This window comes from Heptranchias perlo, chromosome 27, assembly GCF_035084215.1.
Source record: "Heptranchias perlo isolate sHepPer1 chromosome 27, sHepPer1.hap1, whole genome shotgun sequence".
Taxonomy (NCBI): Eukaryota; Metazoa; Chordata; class Chondrichthyes; order Hexanchiformes; family Hexanchidae; genus Heptranchias; species Heptranchias perlo.
The window spans coordinates 42,737,699-42,758,261 of NC_090351.1; the positions used below are offsets into that span (position 1 = coordinate 42,737,699).

The 20,563-nt window shown below is 43.2% G+C and overlaps 1 protein-coding gene across 1 annotated transcript in view; it reads right to left on the bottom strand.

Annotated features, from left to right (window-relative positions):
- Nucleotides 1–20,563, bottom strand: part of strip1 (striatin interacting protein 1) — a 139,490-nt gene that overhangs the window by 45,854 nt on the left and 73,073 nt on the right. The window contains exons 13-16 of the mRNA XM_068007761.1: nucleotides 18,316–18,387; nucleotides 11,296–11,370; nucleotides 6,404–6,501; nucleotides 5,855–5,981 (exon numbers count right to left, since the gene is read on the bottom strand). Of these exons, the coding sequence (XP_067863862.1) occupies nucleotides 5,855–5,981; nucleotides 6,404–6,501; nucleotides 11,296–11,370; nucleotides 18,316–18,387 (372 nt within the window). The remainder of the gene's footprint in view (nucleotides 1–5,854; nucleotides 5,982–6,403; nucleotides 6,502–11,295; nucleotides 11,371–18,315; nucleotides 18,388–20,563) is intronic.

A 20,563-nucleotide genomic window follows, 5' to 3' on the forward strand; every position in this document is an offset into this window, starting at 1 on the left:
TATATAAGGTATTGGTGAGACCGCACCTGGAATACTGCACACAGTTTTGGTCTCCATACTTAAGAAAAGACATACTTGCTCTCGAGGCAGTACAAAGAAGGTTCACTCGGTTAATCCCGGGGATGAGGGGGTGGACATATGAGGAGAGGTTGAGTAGATTGGGACTCTACTCATTGGAGTTCAGAAGAATGAGAGGCGATCTTATTGAAACATATAAGATTGTGAAGGGGCTTGATCGGGTGGATGCGGTAAGGATGTTCCCAAGGATGGGTGAAACTAGAACTAGGTGATGGTCGAAGGTTGTTTTTGTGACTGGAAGCCTGTGGCCAGTGGGGTACCACAGGGATCGGTGCTGGGTCCCTTGCTGTTTATGGTCTACATTAACGACTTGGATATGAATGTAAAAGGTATGATCAGTAAGTTCGCTGATGATACAAAGATTGGTAGGGTGGTAAATAGCGAGGAGGATAGCCTCAGTCTGCAGGACGATATAGATGGGTTGGTCAGATGGGCGGAACAGTGGCAAATGGAATTTAACCCGGAAAAGTGCGAGGTGATGCACTTTGGAGGGACTAACAAGGCAAGGGAATACACAATGAATGGGAGGACCCTAGGCAAGACAGAGGGTCAGAGGGATCTTGGTGTGCAAGTTCACAGATCCCTGAAGGCGGCGGAACAGGTAGATAAGGTGGTAAAGAAGGCATATGGGATACTTGCCTTTATTAGCCGAGGCATAGAATATAAGAGCAAGGAGGTTATGATGGAGCTGTATAAAACACTGGTTAGGCCACAGCTGGAGTACTGTGTGCAGTTCTGGTCGCCACACTACAGGAAGGATGTGATCGCTTTGGAGAGGGTGCAGAGGAGATTCACCAGGATGTTACCAGGGCTGGAGCGCTTCAGCTATGAAGAGAGACTGGGAAGATTGGGTTTGTTTTCCTTGGAGCAGAGGAGGCTGAGGGGGGACATGATTGAGGTGTACAAAATTATGAGGGGCACAGATAGGATGGATACTAAGGAGCTTTTTCCCTTCATTGAGGGTTCTCTAACAAGGGGACATAGATTCAAGGTAAAAGGCGGGAGGTTTAGAGGGGATTTGAGAAAGAACTTTTTCACCCAGAGGGTGGTTGGAGTCTGGAACTCACTGCCTGAGAGGGTTGTGGAGGCAGGAACCCTCACAACATTCAAGAAGCATTTGGATGAGCACTTGAAAGGCTACGGATTAAATGCTGGAATATGGGATTAGAGTAGACAGGGCTGATGGCCGGCGCGGATACGATGGGCCTCTATCCGTGCTGTATAACTATGACTCTATGACTCTATGATAATCTTAGAATAAGGGGCTGCTCTTTCAAAACTGAGATAAGGAGAAACTTCTTCACTCAGAGGGTAGTAGGTCTGTGGAATTTGCTGCCCCAGGAAGCTGTGGAAGCTATATCATTAAATAAATTTAAAACAGAAATAGACAGTTTCCTAGAAGTAAAGGGAATTAGGGGTTACGGGGAGCAGGCAGGAAATTGGACATGAATTTAGATTTGAGGTTAGGATCAGATCAGCCATGATCTTATTGAATGGCGGAGCAGGCTCGAGGGGCCGATTGGCCTACTCCTGCTCCTATTTCTTATGTTCTTATACAGCAGGTGATTCAGCATCCGTGGAGAGAACAGTGGACATTGAGCTTGCTGCCTTCTTCAGAACTGAAACGTATGGAGACGAACAAGCATATTAATGGAATCAGAAGGGGGAGTGGAAGGAAAAAAAGATACGCACACTGTGGAAATATCAGTGGAATGATTGTTGGATGGTGTAACAGAAGGAAACATTGAAGAAATTACGAACATTAAGGAAACAAAGGACATGTGTAAAGTAAATGCAGTGGGAAACAAAGATAAAGGTGAGATATATGAGAGACGGGGATCAGATTTTAAATTAAAACAAAAGATGCTGGCCAAGTACACTGGGTCCAACAATGCTGAAAAGGGAAGTAACTGGTCAATTGGGGGTAGGAGCTCAACATTCTCTGCAGCACTGTGTTCTAACAAGGGGCCTTCTCCCACCCAACTCTCCTGGACACTGGCAAACCCACCCCACAACCAGCAATCCTGCTGTAAAGGAAATGGAGGATATCGCTCTAAGTTACTAAGGCCAAGTTCAGATCAGGGAAAGATGAAATATTGTTCTTGAAGTTTGCATTGTGCTTCGTTTGAACAGTGAAAGAGGCCAAAGACAGAGAGGTCAGAGTGGGAATGGGAGGGGAGTTAAAGTGGTCCCTACATCATATTGATTGACTTAAAACACAATAATTACTCTCCTGCATTCTCCTTCTTAGCCTGGCCAAAGCTTTTCCTCTCAGCTGTTTAAAAACTGCCTGTTTGTGTGACTCGGTTTTTATCTCCCTCTGGTCACAGCCAAAAAGGAAGCCAGACTCTGTAGACTGACCACCCCTATCAAGCAGAGAGTTCCCAACACAATACTGTGAGGTATTTACTGATTACCGAGATAGGCGACTGAATAGCTTATCTTCAGTAATCTTTGAGGAAGCAACTCAAAGCTTAGCTTATTAACATTTTAAATATCCATCATCTCAGTGCCTTTTTTAAAATCTTACGTAAATACACTTTGTTTTAAAAGCAACTGTTTTTCCCTCAAAATCCTCTCTGTGGAAAAAAGTTTTTTAAAAAATCACAAATTTGTGTTTAAATCCCTCCATGCCCTCACTCCACCCTATCTCTACAACTCCTCGCAGCCTTACAACCCCCTCCCCCGATTCCTTGGTTTCTCTGAGTCCACCTTTTGTGCACCATCCATTCCCTTTGCCCCGCCATCAGTGGCTGTGCCTTCAGCTGTTTAAGACGCTGTGCTCTGGATTTTATAATCCGTTTGGCTTCTCTGCTCCTTTAAACACTTCCTAAAACCCACCTTTGTCACTTCTCCTAAACTCTCCTTTTGGCTTAGCGTGTGTTTTTTCTCACCTTTTGGAAAGTTTTTCTATGTTGAAGACACTTTATATCACAAGCTGTTGTTATACAAAATATTCAGGGGATAGAGTAGGGAAGAAAGGATAGCAGTGTTGATCAAAGATTCCAAAACAGCACTGGAACACAGCGATGATATATTGGATAGTGTAAAAGCTGAATCTATTTGGAGTTACTGCATCTTCGCTGTGTGGGGCAGGCTCGATGGACCAGCTGGTCATTTCCTGCCTATCATTTTCGTATGTTTCATATATAGGAATAAGATGGGAACTGTTACTCTATTGGAGTATATTAGACTGCTAAACAGTGGAAGAGAGGTAGAACAAGAGACATGTAGAGAAAATTGAGAAAAATTAAGCAAAAACTGGACAATAATGGGTGGCTTTATCCAAAGGTAAGTTCATGTAAGAGTAATGCTAGTGGCAAAGAAGGGAAGGAGTTTCTACAATGTGTGCAGCATTGCTTTCTAGATCAGTTCACTTTTAATCCAACAAGGAAAGAGACAGTGCTCGACTTAGTTCCAGGGAATGAAGTGGGACAAATAATATAAAGATAGGGAAACATCTAGGAAACATTGACCATAATCAGGTTCGATATCAAAATTGAGAAGAAAGGGAAAAAAATAAAGGTTATAGACTGGGGAAGAAAAACAATTTTAATGAGACAAAAGGAACTAGATAAACTAGAAGGGAAAACTGGCACATAAGACTGTGGGCAAACTATGGGAAATTCAGACTAGACATATTTGCACAAGTAAAGGTGGTGTAGCAAAAACTAAAATTCCTTGAATGAGCAGAGAAATTATTAATGATACTTAAAAAAGGCATATGACAATGCCAGGGCTAATAATACAAAAAATCAAGCTGAATATAGAAAACAGAGGGGAAGCAAAAAGATTAGAAATGCGAACAGAAGGAATGAAGAACGACCGCAGGGAACACAAAAGGAATCAGCAAAGAATTTTATAAACACATAAAATGTAGAATAGTTAAAGAAAGGGTAGACTGATTCGGGATAAAAAAGGAAATCTTAAGGAGTTGAAGAAATGGCAAAGGTACTAAAAGGTTGGCAACAGGAAGGAAAAGGTACAAGAGAAAGAGGCGGAGCAATGAGCTGATAAATATAAAGAAAGAAGTACTGAAAAGAATTGGTGGAACTGATAGTGGAAAAGACACTGTGCCCTAATGGTATGCAACCTGTTAAAAAAGCCCAGGAGATGTTTTATTTGTTCTTGATGTGGGTGGCACTGTCCATCCCCCATTGCCCCAAGGGCATTAAGTCAACCACATTGTGTGGGACTGGAGTCACCTGTAGGCCAGATGTGGCAGACTCACTTCCCTGAAGGTGCCAGCTACAAATTACTAGATTGTGACAGTTCAATTTCGCAACATGCGATGGTAGGATTTGAACTGATGACCTCTGGGTTGCTAGCCCAGTACTACAACCACTAGGTTTTATTATCCTAGTGTAGTTTATAGGTTTATAAACTGGGTGTAGAGTTCAAAAGCAGTGCATTGTTGGGGCACAGAATGCCCTGTCGGAAACAGCAATGGAAACAGAATCATCATAGCTTTTAAAAGACGTGCATAAATATTTTTTAAAAAAGAAAAAAGAATGGAAGGGCATGGGGATTAGACATCTCCTCCATCGCTTAGTGAGTTGACCTAGTGAATATGTGAGCCAAAGAGACCAGAAAGATCCCAGGTTCAACTCCAAGCTTTGCTGAGTTTATCAACCAGGATGATGGTAGCAGGGCTACAATTGGCTTCAAAGCCTCTAGGTCAAGAAGGGGAAAAATAAACTCCCACGGTCCCTGCTCATGATCACTGTCGAGTGACTCATAGTGAAAGTGTTCATGTGTAGACATCAGATGAGAAGAGGATTGAATTTGGCTATAATACCATTGTTCACACAGCTGACATTCACAATTAAGGCTCACACATGAATAATAGCCACTTGCACGAAATGCAGGAGGAAAACCTTGGGTGGGAACCTAACAAGGAGTTAATGCCTTTGGGAGACTACACAGAATTACATAGAATGTACAGGACAGAAACGGGCCATTCAGCCCCACAGGTCCTTGACTGTATTTATGCTCCACGTGAGCCTCTTTCCTCGCTACTGCATCTCACCCTATCGACATATCCTTTGGTTCCTTTCTCCCTTGTGTTTATCTAGCTTCCCCTTAAATACATCTATGCTAGCTGCCTCAACTACAACTTGTGGTAGCGCTTTCCACATTCTAACCACTTTCTGGGTAAAGAAATTTCTCCTGAATTCCCTATTGGATTTATTAGTGACTATCTTATATTTATGGCCCTGACGAAGGAGGAAAGCTCCGAAAGCTTGTGATTTAAAATAAAACTGTTGGACTATAACCTGGTGCTGTGCAAGTCCTTACATTTGTCCACCCCAGTCCATCACCGGCATCTCCACATCATTCCTGTATTTTGTCGCAGTCCTCCTCAGTATTAACTATACCGCCCCCCCCACCCGCCCCCCAATTTGGTGTCGTCCACAAATTTTGAAATTGTACTTCCGATTCCCGAGTCCAAATCAGTGGTCCCATCACCGATCCTTGTGGAACATCACTTCCTCCCCCCTTTTGCCAGTCTGAGTAGCTACCTTTAACCATTACTCTCCATTTCCTGTTTAATAGCCAGCTTGCTATCCACTCTGCTCCTTGTCCCGACTCCACATGCTCTGACCTTAGTCATGAGTCTACTATGCGGTACCTTATCAAAGACCTTTTAAAATTCCAAACATATTACGGAAGAGGAGCGGAAGCCAAAAAAAATGTAGAGAAGTACTGTATGCCAAACAAAACATCACCATTAAATATTAATGGATTGATTAGGTCATACAATAGCGTTACTCACCTGATAGATGTGGTTGAGTTTGAAATGCTTAAGCAGTAGTAACAGGACAGCAGAAATTGCTTTCACAATGACCTCTTTGTGTCGGTTGACATCCACTCCCAGCTTCATACTCTGTAGCACTGTGGTACTGTTAGGATAAAGATGGCATTACTGTACGATGGTGTAATAGTCACTTAGGTAACAGAAGATGAAGAGGCAGGAAAGAAAGAGAGCTCCTGGGATAAGAGAAGGAGCAGGGATGAGGAAGAGTCAATGAGCTCAGAGAACTGATGGGGAGAAAGAGTGCTGGTCTGACAGAGAACAGGATATAAGTATAGCTCGGCCACAGAAAAAAGTCTCAAACCTCCTGAACACAACTGCAATTTACCAAGTTAACTTCAAAAGCTGCAATATATTAGATGAAGATAATTCTAACCAAGTTACTTCCTGTTAGTTCCCAGTCTTTATATTCCATGGAAATTAAGGTCTATAATCTACTAAATGCAATGAAACAATCCAATATGAGGGAGGCCAAGTTCCCTAGTCTCCAAAAGCGAAGGAGATACTTACGGCATTTCTTCTGGTAGAACATCAGCAAGAATGTTGATTGAGTCAGTCTTTGCTTTTGAAGTTGGTGCTGCAGCCAGAAGAATCTTTAGTAAGGCAATCTGTGGGGAAGAGTTGAAGGCAGAGACTTATGAAGAAAATAATCTTTTAGATTTATTCTTCTATCCATCAGGAAACCTCAACTATAATTACCTCCTCAAAAAAAAATTAGCAGCTTAAAGATATAGTTGTGAAAAGGATTGAAGTTTTACAGGAATGAATATAGGCAATGATGATTGAATATTGTACAAAACACTATCATGTTAGGTACAGCACAGGAGGCAGCCATTCGGACCATTGCGCCTGTGCCAGCTCTTTGAAAGAGCTATCCAATTAGTCGCTTACCCTGCTCTTTCCTCATAACCCTGTCAATTTTTTCCCTTCAAGTATTTATTCAATTCCCTTTTGAGATTTACTATTGAATCTGCTTCCATCACCCTTTCAGGCAGTGCATTCCAGATCATTACAACTCGCTGCATAAAAAAATGTTTCCTCATGTCACCTCTGGCTCTTTTGCCAATCATCATAAATATGTGCCCTCTGGTTACTGACCCTTCTGCCACTGGAAACAGTTTCTCCTTATTTACTCTGTCAAAACTGTTCGTGATTTTGAACACCTCTATCAAATCTCCCCTTAACCTTCTCTGTTCTAAGGAGAACACCACCAGCTTCTCCAGTGTCCCTACATAACTGAAGTCCCTCATCCCTGGTATCAATCTAGTAAATCTCTTCTGTACCGTCACTAAGGCCTTGACATCCTTCCTAAAGTGTGGTGCCCAGAATTGAACACGATACTCCAGCTGAGGCCGAACCAGCATTTTATACAGGTTTAGCATAACTTCCTTCCTTTTGTACTCTATGCCTCTATTAATAAAGCTCAGGATCCCATATGCTTTTTTAACAGCCTTCTCTACTTGTCCTGCCACCTTCAATGATTTGTGTATGTGCACCCTCAGATGTCTCTGTTCCTGCACCCTCTTTAAAATTGTACCACATGGTTTATATTGCCTCTCCTCATTCTTTGACCCAAAATGTATCACTTCACACTTCTCTACATTAAATTTCATCTGCCATGTGTCTGCCCATTTCATCAGTCTATGTCCTCCTGAAGTCTGTTACTATCCTCCACATTGTTTACTACATTTCTGAGTTTCGTGTCATCTGCAAATTTTGGAATTATACCCTCTATGCCCAAGTCCAGGTCATTAATGTAAATCAAAAAGAACAGTGGTCCCAATACTGATCCCTGGGGAACACCGCTGTATACTTCCCTCCAGTCTGAAAAACAACCATTCACCACTACTCTCTGCTTTCTGTCCCTTAGCCAATTTTGTATCTACACTGCCACTGTCCCTTTAATCCCATGGGCTTTAATTTTGCTAACAAGTCTATTACGTGGTACTTTATCAAATGGCTTTTGAAAGTCCATATACACAACATCAACCGCACTACCCTCATCAACCCTCTCTGTTACTTCATCAAAGAACTCAATCAAGTTAGTCAAAAACTATTTTCCTTTAACAAATCCATGCTGACTTTCATTTATTAGCAAATACTTTTCCAAGTGCCAATTAATTTTGACCCGCATTATTGTCTCAAAGTTTTGCCACCACCGACGTTAGGCTGACTGGCCTGTAATTGCTGGGTTTATCCCTTTTTTTGAACAAGGGTGTGACATTTGCAATCTTCTAGTCCCTCCGGCACCATCCCCATATTTGAGGATTGGAAGATTGTGGCCAGAGCCTCTGCAATTTCCACCCTTATTTCCTTCAGTAACCTAGGATGCATCCCATCTGGACCAGGTGACTTTTCTACTTTGAGTACTGCCAATCTTTTAAGTACCTCTTTTTTATTTTTATCCTATCCAACATCACTACTACCTCCCCCTTTACTGCTACAATGGCAGCATCCTCTTCTCTAGTGAAGACAGATGCACAGTATTTATATTACCTCAGCCATGCTCAAGCAGATCTTTTTTGTCCTTAGTTGGTCCCACTTTTCCTTTGACTACCCTTTCACTTTAAAAAAAATTTGTTCATGGGACGTGGGCGTCGCTGGCAAGGCCGGCATTTATGGCCCATCCCCAATTGCCCTTGAGTAGGTGGTGGTGAGCCGCCATCTTGAACCGCTGCAGTCCGTGTGGTGACGGTTCTCCCACAGTGCTGTTAGGAAGGGAGTTCCAGGATTTTGATCCAGCAACGATGAAGGAACGGCGATGTATTTCCAAGTTGGGATGTGGTGTGACTTGGAGGGGAACGTGCAGGTGGTGTTGTTCCCATGTGCCTGCTGCTGTTGTCCTTCTAGGTATGATGTGGAGATGCCGGTGATGGACTGGGGTGGACAAATGTAAGGAATCTTACAACACCAGGTTATAGTCCAACAATTTTATTTTAAAATCACAAGCTTTCGGAGATTATCCCCTTCATCAGGTGAATTGTTGGACTATAACCTGGTGTTGTAAGATTCCTTACATTTGTCCTTCTAGGTGGTAGAGGCCGCGGGTTTAGGAGGTGCTGTCAAAGAAGCCTTGGCGAGTTGCTGCAGTGCATCCTGTAGATGGTACACACTGCAGCCACTGTGCACCGGTGGTGAAGGGAGTGAATGTTTAGGGTGGTGGATGGGGTGCCAATCAAGTGGGCTGCTTTATCTTGGATGGTGTCGAGCTTCTTGAGTGTTGTTGGAGCTGCACTCATCCAGGCAAGTGGAGAGTATTCCATCACACTCCTGACTTGTGCCTTGTAGATGGTGGAAAGGCTTTGGGGAGTCAGGAGATGAGTCACTCGCCGCAGAATTCCCAGCCTCTGACCTGCTCTCGTAGCCACAGTATTTATATGGCTGGTCCAGTTAAGTTTCTGGTCAATGGTGACCCCCAGGATATTGATGGTGGGGGTTTCGGCGATGGTAATGCAGTTGAATGTCAAGGGGAGGTGGTTGGACTCTCTCTTGTTGGAGATGGTCATTGCCTGGCACTTATCTGGCGTGAATGTTACTTGCCACTTATGAGCCCAAGCCTGGATGTTGTCCAGGTCTTGCTGCATGCGGGCTCAGACTGCTTCATTATTTGAGGGGTTGCGAATAGAACTGAACACTGTGCAATTATCAGCGAACATCCCCATTTCTGACCTTATGATGGAGGGAAGGTCATTGATGAAGCAGCTGAAGATGGTTGGGCCGAGGACACTGCCCTGAGGAACGCCTGCAGCAATGCCCTGGGGCTGAGATGATTGGCCTCCACTACCATCTTCCTTTGTGCCAGGTATGACTCCAGCCACTGGAGAGTTTTCCCCGATTCCCATTGACTTCAATTTTACTAGGGCTCCTTGGTGCCACACTCGGTCAAATGCTGCCTTGATGTCAAGGGCAGTCACTCTCACCTCACCTCTGGAACTTAGCTCTTTGGTCCATGTTTGGACCAAGGCTGTAATGAGGTCTGGAGCCGAGTGGTCCTGGCGGAACCCAAACTGAGCATCGGTGAGCAGGTTATTGGTGACTATGTGCTGCTTGATAGCACTGTCGACGACACCTTCAATCGCTTTGCCGATGATTGAGAGTAGACTGATGGGGCGGTAATGGGCCGGATTGGATTTGTCCTGCTTTTTGTGGACAGGACATACCTGGGCAATTTTCCACATTGTCGGGTAGATGCCAGTGTTGTAGCTGTACTGGAACAGCTTGGCTAGAGGCGCAGCTAGTTCTGGAGCACAAGTCTTCAGCACTACAGTCGGGATGTTGTCGGGGCCCATAGCCTTTGCTGTATCCAGTGCACTCAGCCGTTTCTTGATATCACGTGGAGTGAATCGAATTGGCTGAAGACTGGCTTCTGTGATGGTGGGGATATCGTGAGGAGGCCGAGATGGATCATCCACTCGGCACTTCTGGCTGAAGATGGTTGCAAACGCTTCAGCCTTGTCTTTTGCACTCACGTGCTGGACTCCGCCATCATTGAGAATGGGGATGTTTGCAGAGCCTCCTCCTCCAGTTAGTTGTTTAATTGTCCACCACCATTCACGACTGCAGTGGTTCAAGAAGGCGGCTCACCACCATCTTCTCGAGGGCAATTAGGAATGGGCAATAAATGCCGGCCTCGCCAGCAACGCCCACATCCCATGAGCGAATAAAAAAAACAAGCATTGGGGTTCATTTCTCAAGGGATAGAATTGAAAAGCAGAGAAGTTACGTTAAACTTGTATAGAACCTTGGTTAGTCCACACGGAGTCCTGTGCACAGTTCTGGTCTCCATATTATAAAAAGGATATAGAGGCATTGGACAAGATGCAAAAAAGATTCACAAGGATGATATCAGGACTGAGAGGATATACTTATCAGGAAAGACTAAACAGGCTGGGGCTCTTTTCTCTAGAAAAGAGAAGACTGAGGGGTGACCTGATAGTGGTCTTTAAGATAATGAAAGGGTTTGACAGGATAGACAGAGAAAATGTTTCCACTTGCAGGGGAGTGCAAAACTAGAGGTCATCAATGTAAGATAGTCATTAATAAATCCAATAGGGAATTCAGGAGAAACTTCTTACCACTTTTTGGGTAAAGAATGTGGAATGTGCTACCACAAGGAGCAGTTGAGGTAAATAACACAGATGCATTTACAGGGAAGCTAGATAAGCACATGAGGGAGAAAGAAATAGAAGGGTATGCTGATAGGGGTTGATGACGTGGGGAAGGAGGAGGCTCGTGTGGAGCATAAATGCCGGCATAGAACAGTTGGACCGAATGGCCCGTTTCTGTGCTGTAGACTCAATGTAACTCAATGACTGGTTCTTGGCAAGGAATGGCACATGGCAACTGAAGGGGGAAAGGGAATCAAAACAGCAACAAATATAAGGAGAGGGCTTTGCACTCACCATGTATTGAGGTAGACTGGGTAGTATACCCTGGTACAGAATTTCAGCAGGTGTCAGTTCAAATTCCTCATCTCCCTACAAACAGGAAAAAATAATCACAGAAATAACTTGGCAGTTAATTCTTGAATTTCAGAAAGACACTTGTTCTGGATTTTCACCATGGGCATTACCTCGGTGACTTCCACTGATCTCAAGCATTTTCACTGGAATGCAAGCCACATACATACTGCATTTTACATGGGCACTCTATAGAGGTGACATACTGTATTGCACTGGGTCATTCTACAGGCTAACAGTGTATTACACAGGGAACCTCATGGATTGACCACAATATTAAAGAAGCTCCACAAGCCAAACAGCATGTTACACAAGGACCGTTATACACTATGTTACATAGGGTCACATTATAGGCTGAACAGTATACTACATACTGGCATTGTAGAGAATGCATAGTACATTACACAGCAGGCATTCAATGGGCTGAACAGTACATTACACAGTGGGTACTCACTGGGCTGAATAGTACATTGCACTGAGCGCCCTCTACAGGCTGAATGGTAAATTGCATAGGGAAAAATCTATAGGCTCAACAGAGGGCATGCTATAAGGTGAATAGTGAATTATATAGGACTAATCTATAGACTGAACAGTACAAGAACAGGAATAGGCCATTCAGCCCTTGAGTCTGTTCCACCGTTCAATCAGATCGTGGCTGATGTGTACCTCAACTCCATTTATACACTTTTTTTTGGATAAGGGTATCCTTTGATACCCTTATCCAAAAAAAAGTCTTGAAAGCTCCAAATGTCCCCCAGCATCCACAGGCTTTTAAGGAAGAGAATTTCAAATTTCCACTACCAAAAGTGTTTCCTGATTTCACTTGAATGGCTGAGCTCTAATTTTAAGATTATGCCCCCTTGTTCTGGACTCACCCACCAGAGGAAATAGTTTTTCTGTATCTGTACAGAAGAACAAATATGTAGGCAAATTTCTGAGTGCAAAAATAAGGCAGCAATAATAGTAGGGGACTTCAACTACCCTAACATCAACTGGGAATCAAACAGTGTGAGGGGCACAGAGGGCGCAAAATTCTTGATTGGTGTCCACGAGAACTTTTTTAGCCAGTACGTGACAAGCCCAATAAGAGGGGATGCAATTCTAGATTTAGTCCTGGGAAATGAAGATGGGCAAGTGGGTGAAGTGACAGTGGGTGACTATATTGGGGATAGTGGCCACAATTCAGTTAGTTTTAGCATTATTATGGAAAATGGACAGTTAAATCAGGAGTTAACGTTTTAAATTGGTGGAAGGCAAATTTTACAGAACTAAGAGGTGATGTGACAGAAGTGGACTGGACACAACTACTTGGAGAAATCAGTGGCAAGCCAGTGGCAGGCACTAAAAAGTGCAGACACGCCCCCTCAAAGAAAAAGGGTGGCACTGCCAAATTTAGAGTCCCCTAGTTGTCTGGAAGTATACGGGGCAAGATAAAGCAGAAAAAGAAAGCTTATGACTGTCACAGAAAACTAAATACTGCAGAAAGCCTAGAGGAGTATAGAAAGTACAGGGATGACATAAAAAAGGAAATAAGGAAAGCAAAGAGAGGGCATGAAAAAATATTAGCTAGTAAGATTAAATAAAACCCTAAGATGTTTTATCAGTACATTAAGAATAAGAGGATAGCTAAGGAAAAGGTGGGACCTATCAGGGATGATAAGGGTAACTTGTGTGTAGAAGCAGAGGATGTGGGTAGGGTTTTAAATGAATATTTTGTCACCGTATTCACAAAGGAAAGGGATGATCCGGACGTAGTAGTTAGAGGAGAGGTGTGAAATATTGGATAAGGTAAAAATTATGAGAGGGGAAGTACCAGAGGGACTGGAATCCTTGAAAGTTGATAAGTCACCAGGGCCGGTTGGATTGTTTCCTAGGCTATTGAAGGAAGCCAGGGAGGAAATAGCGGATGCTCTGAGGATCATTTTTCAATCCTCATTAGATACAGGGGAGGTACCGGAGGACTGGAAGACTGCAAACATGGTACCATTGTTTAAAAAGGCCTTGAGGGAAAGACCGAACAATTATAGGCCGGTCAGTCTTACCTCGGTGGTGGGCAAACTATTAGAATCAATACTGAGAGATAGGATAAACTGTCACTTGGAAAGGCATGGTTTAATCAGGGATAGTCAGCATGGATTTGTTCAGCGAAGGTCATGCCTTACAAATCTGATTAAATTCTTTGAGGAAGTGACAAGGAGGATTGATGAGGGTAGTGCAGTGGATGTTGTCCACATGGATTTTAGTAAGGCATTTGACAAGGTCCCACATGGCAGACTGGTCAGAAAGGTAAAAGCCCATGGGATACAGGGAAATGTGGCGAATTGGATCCAAAATTGGCTCAGTAACAGGAAACAAAGGGTAAAAGTCGATGGATGTCTTTGCAAATGGAAATCCGTTTCCAGTAGTGTGCCACAGGACTGTGTTGGGTCCCTTGCTGTTTGTGGTATGTATGAATGATTTGGACTTGAATGTAGGGGGCATGATTGGCAAATTTGCAGACGACACAAAATTTGGCCGTGTAGTTGAGTGAAGAGGGTAGCTGTAGACTCCAAAAAGATATCAATGGGTTGGTGGAGTGGGCGGAAAAGTGGCAAATAGAGTTCAACCCGGAGAAGTGTGAGGTAATGCACTTAGGGAGGGCAAACAGTAAAAGGGAATACGCAGTAAACGGGAATATATTGAGAGGGGTAGAGGAAGTGAGAAACCTTGGAGTGCATGTGCACAGGTCTCTGAAGGTGGCAGTACAGGTAGATAAGGTTGTGAAGAAGGCATACGGAATGCTCTCCGTTATTAGCCGAGGTATAGAATACAAAAGCAGGGATGTAATGATGGAAACTGTATAAAACGCTGGTAAGGCCACAGCTGGAGTGTTGTGCGCAGTTCTGGTCACCACATTACAGGAAGGAGATAATTGCTCTGGAGAGAGTGCAGAGAAGATTTATAAGAATGTTGCCAGGGCTTGAAAAATTGCAGCTATGAGGAGAGATTGGATAGGCTGGGGTTGTTTTCTTTGGAGCAAAGGAGGCTGAGGGGTGACTTGATTGAGGTGTACAAAATTATGAGGGGTCTAGATAGAGTAGACAGGAAGTACCTGTTTCCCCTAGCGGAGAGTTCAAGAACTAGAGGACATAGATTTAAGCTGATTGGCGGAAGGATTAGAGGGGACATGAGGAAAATCTTTTTTTTAACCCAAAGGGTGGTGGGTGTATGGAATTCGCTGCCCGAATTGGTGGTAGAGGCAAGGACCCTCAAACTCTTTTTAAAAAGTACCTGGACCTACACCTAAAGTGCTGTAAGCTGCAGGGCTACGGACCGGGTGCTGGAAGGTGGGATTAGAATGGGCACCTGGTTGTTCTTCGAGCCAGCACGGACACGATGGGCCGAATGGCCCCATTCTGTGCTGTATCTTTTCTATGGTTCTATCTACCCTATCAAATCCCTTTGTCATTTTAAACAGCTCGATTAGATCACCCCTCAACCTTCTATATTCAAGGGAATACAAGCCAATTTTATGCAACCTGTCCTCATAATTTAACCCTTTAAGCCCCAGTATCATGCTGGTGAATCTGCACTGCACCCCCTTCAAGGCCAACATATCCCTCCTGAGGTGCGGTGCCCAGAACTGAACGCAGTACCCCAGATGGGATCTCACCAAGGCTCTGTACAACTGAAGCATAACTTCCTCCCCTTTGTATTCCAGTCCCCTTGAGATAAAGGCCAAAATTCCATTAGTCTTTTTGATTACTTTTTGGGCCTGGATACATGAAGATCCAAATCCCTTTGCTCTTCCACAGTTCCTAGCTTCTCACCATTTAAAAAGTATTCTAATGTGTCATTCTTGGATCCAAAGTGGATGACCTCACGCTTGCTTACATTGAGCATAACTTGCCACAATTTTACCCGCTCACTTAATCTGTCTCTTTGTAACTTCCTGCTTCCATCTGCACATCTTACTGTAACTCCTAACTTAGTTTCATCTGCAATCCTGAATTTGCAACTCTCTATTCCTTCATCCAAGCCATTGATAAATATGAAGAAGGAGGAAGCCTCCGAAAGCTTGTGAATTTCAAATAAAATTGCTGGACTATAACTTGTTGTAAAATTGTTTACATTAAATAATGGAGTGACATTTCTAACTTTCCAGTCTAACAGCACAGTTGCACACAAGAGACACCCTACAGACTGAAGAAGACACAAGCAGTACGATAAAGGATGAGCAATACATTATACAGAAGGCACCATATAAGCTGAACAGCGTATTATATAAGTGGCACTCCTCATAAGATGAATATGTTACAATGGAGCACACTACTGGCTGAACAATACAAAGAATCATTGATACCTACAGCCAGAATGCAGCCATTTGGCCCATTGTGCTGTGCTAGCTCTGTGAAAGAGCTATCCACTTCGTTCCATTCCTCTGCCCTTTGTTTTAATTTTAATTTTTCAAATATTTACTCACTTCCTTTTTAAAAGCTTTATGAATTCCACTTCCATTACTGTTTCTCCCTCAATATAAACTCTACTGTATTCACGGCTACCCGCTCAACTTTGCCAACTCACTCTCTACTCCCATCCCCTAGACAAGGCAATCTCCAACTACTTCCTTGTTTCTCTCATCACCCAAATACCCCAATCCCCATTAATCCTATTTTATTGTGTGTCCTCCCCAGAAAAACCTTTAGTCGCTCCTATGCTGGTTGCTGCCCCTGGTATAGCCCCCATCTTGGCTCCCTCAACTCCAGGCTCAATCCTGCTCTCGCCCTGATCCCACGTCCTTCGCTAATTTCTCTCCCATCTTCCCTCATGCCCTCTCCAACCTCATTTTGTTACGAGACTCACTTCCTGCTCCCTTGATCCTTTCTCACAAAACTGCTGAGCACTCAACTTCCCTTCCAGCTCCCCAAGCTACCTGACATTGTAAATGGTTCCCTCTCCTCAGGTACAGCACTCTCCCTTTCAAAACACTCATCATCACCTCCTCCACAAAAATCCCACCCGTCGGTCCACTGTGCTTGCAAACTACCGCCCAATCTCCAACCTCCCTTTCCTCTCCAAAGACCTTGAACTTGTTGTCGCCTCCCAAATCCATGGCCATCTTTCCCGCAACTCCAAGTTTGAATCTCTCCAATCAGGTTTCCACCCCTGCCACAGCACTGAAACTGCCCTAACCAAAGTCACAAATGATATTGTCTGACTATAACCATGGTGTATTTTCCCTCCTTGACCTCTCTGCAGTCTTTGACATGGTAAACCACACCATTTTTCTCCAACGCCTCTCCTCCAGCTCAGTGAGACTGCCCTGTCTTGGTTTCACACTTATCAAATCGTAGCCACAGCATCTCTAGCAATAACTTCTCTTCCTGCCCCCGCAACATTATCTCTAAGAATCTATCCTTGTCTCCCTCATCTGCATGCTGCAATTTAGCAACATCATGTGGAGACATGGACTGAGCTTCCATGGGTACACTGACTTCACCCAACTTTACTTCACCACCTTTCTCGTTTCCTCCACTGTCTCCGTGCTGTCAGACTGCTTGTCCAACATCCAGTCTTGGATGAGCCATAATTTCTTCCAGTTAAACAGTGGGAAGACTGAAGTCATTGTCTTCAGCCCCTGCCACAAACTACGTACTCTAGCCACTGATTCAATCCCCTTCCTCGGCCACTGTCTCAGGCTGGACCTGACTGTTCACAACCTCAGCATCCTGTTCGACCCGGAGCCGAGTTTCTCATCCTCTATCGTCTCCATCATAAAGAATGCCTATTTCCACCTCCATAACATCGCTCCCTACCTCAGCCCATCTACAGCCGAAACTCTCACCATGCCTTTGTCACCTCCAGAATTAACTATTCTAAAGCTCTCCTGGACAGCCTTTAAACTTCTGCTCAGCCAAATCTCTGCTGTCCATATCCTAACTCACACCAAGTCACGCTCACCCATCACTACTATTCTTGCTGACCTACAATGGCTCCCGGTCCATAAGCCTCTAGTTTAAAATTCTCATCCTCATGTTTAAATCCCTTCATGGCCTCGCCTCTCCCTATCTCCATCACGTCCTCCAGCCCTCCAACCCTGCAAGAACCCTCCGTTCTTCCGACTCTGGCCCCTTCCCTTCACCTCACCATAGGCAGCCAAGCCTTCCGCCGCCACATTCTAGAATTCCCTCCCTAAACTCCTCTGGATCTCCACCTCCCTCTCCTCCTTAATGACTCTCGTTACAGCCTACCTCTTTGACCAAGCTTTTGTCACCCCTCCAAACATCTTCTTTGGTTCAGCGTCCATTTTGTCGGATTATGCCTCTGTGAAGCACCTTGGGATATTTTTCTATGTTAAAGGTGCTATATAAATATAAGCTATTGTTATTTATATAGCAAATGTTGATAGTGCCCCCACCCAAATCCAGATCTTTACACATTGAGAAAAGCAATTGGCCCAATATTGACCCTTGGGGGGCACCATGATTTACATCCCTCCAATCTAAAAACATTCATTCATTAACCATTACTCTGTTTTCTTTCCTTTTACCAACTTCCTTTTAATACCATGTGCCTTAGTTTTATCAACAAGCCTCGTATGTGGCACTTTATCTAACACCTTTTGAAAATCCATATTCACAACTTCCACTGCATTTCCCATATCAATGCACTCCGTTATTTATTCAAAGAACTTGCTACATTTGTCAGACATGACTTGCCTTTTACAAATCCATGCTGGATGTGCCTAATTAACCCATGTCTTTCTCGGTGAATATTAATTTTATTCCATGTTATTGTTCTAGAAGCTTACCCACTGATGTTAGGCTGACTGGTCTATATAAAATGAGAGGCACTTTATACAGTGAACAGTATATATTACATAGAAAGCACACCAATGGGCTTAAGAACCAGATTTATTAACAACAATTCTACTTGTGATTGACATAAACTGACTTCAAAATTTAGAAATAGCACCATTCATACCGCAGAGATTGGCTTTTTCAGATATTCCTCCTCCTTCTTGATCTGAATCTCAGCTATTGATATGTACTTGTGCTGCAAAATAAAACAATGATGAGCTTATACACTGATAGAGAAATGTAATCATATGTTTTAAAAGCCAAGTATACGCAATATATGTATTTCCCTCTAATTTCTTTTGCTGATCACTGAAGGACACTGGTTTTGAGGAATGGAATACTTTCCATTTCAAGCACTCTGTCAGCATCAAGTACTCCCAAGGTAGGCATAGCATATTAAATGTAGAGTAAAACATCCTTTACATTAGCCCAACAATTTGCGTCAGCTCCAATCTCAGAAGAGCACCCCTTCTGCGCCAGTGACATTTCTCATGTCAACCATCCTGTGGCCTCTGGTGATGAGTTCTGATGACAGCTCATCAACCTAAAACGTTGACATTGTTTCTCTTTCTGCAGATGCTGCCTGACCTGCTGAGTATTTCCAGCATTTTCTGTTCTTATTTCAGATTTTGAGCATCCAACATCCATTTTCTTTTATGATCCTGTGGCCTCAGATTGCCAGTTTAGTGCTGAATCAGTGCCAAATTAGAAGTTTTACTTTGGGTCCATGCCAATTGGGATTTGAACCAATGCTCCGGAAACAGTATGTACCTTGTATAATATGTATTATAATCCAGTAAAAGTACTGTAATTTTTATCACAATTTTTAAAAACAGAGACCGACTGTTTCTAAAACGATAGCAATTCTGTAACAGGAATCTTTTTTTAAAAAATTACATTTGATTTGAAAACATTTTCTTTTATCTTTGCCCCTTTTTAATGCAACTGGTTGAAATACACTGTCATGCATTACATTCATAGTATATAAGGTGCACTGTTCTTGGCACAGGGTGATAATGAGTAAGCCACACGGTCAAGTTCTGGGAAATGACAGAACTTACAACCAGAAATTAGTACAAGTGGAGACTGAGTTGAAAAGGAGACTTCAATTCATTAATTCACAAATAAAGTTTTGAGCAAATTATATACATTAGTCTAAATATTATGGTGTGCAATCATACTTCAATGCTTAACATGTTCGTATAACATTAATCTGTCCACTATTTTAATGCAGGCGTTAACCCATTTTAAATAAAATCCATTTACATTTTAAAGCAAGAGACAAAGTAGTCTGATATAAATGCATCAAGTGTCCCTATGCAAATATCTCTCATAATCTTTAGGCTACACATCTATTACCTTATTAAAAATCTTATGTCTGCACACAGTTCCAGCCTACAAAACCTTACTTCCTGTTGTTACACTTTTAAGTCAACTTTTTTTGCATTATAAATTCCCATGTCCACATTTATAATGGAGATGGCCTATGTAAACTTGTCACGTAATTATACAATTTGGCCACTGGAGGCATTGTGGAGCAAATTTGAGCACTTTCTCTTGCAGCTCTGCCGCCACCTTGGTATGTATTAAAAGACAAGTAGCAAACTGTAGCTAAACATAACATTTATGTTTATTTTAAAATTCAAATTTTCTGGTTTTGATTTTATATATTCAAATATGTTTAATGACTCCAATAGTGTTTTCACCCCCCACTAGAATCATAGAATGGTTATAGCACAGAAGGAGGCCATTCGGCCCGTCGAGCCTGTGCCGGCTCTCTGCAAGAGCAGTCCAGTTAGTCCCACTCCCCTGCCCTTTCCCCATGGCCCTGCAGATTTTTTCCCTTCAAGTACTTATCCAATTCCCTTTTGAAAACCACAACTGAATCTGTCTCCACCACCCTTTCAGGCAGTGCATTCCAGATCATAACCACTCGCTGCGAAAAAAGTTTTTCCTCATGTCGTCTTTGGTTCTTTTGCCAATCATCTTAAATCTGTCTCCTCTGGTTCTTGACCCTTCCGCCAATGGGAAGAGTTTCTCTCTCTCTACCCTATCTAGACCAGTCATGATTTTGCACACCTCTATCAAATCTCCTCTCAACCTTCTCTGTTCTAAGGAGAACAACCCCAGCTTCTTCAGTTTATCCACGGAACTGAAGTCCCTCATCCCTGGAACCATTCCACTAAATCTTTTCTGTACCCTCTCTAAGGCCTTCACATCCTTCCTAAAGTGCGGTGTCCAGAATTGGTTCATCATAACCTCCTTGCTTTTGTACTCTATGCCTCTGTTTATAAAGCCCAGGATTCCGTATGCTTTTTTAACCGCTTTCTCAACCTGCCCTGCCACCATCAACGACCTGTGCACATATACCC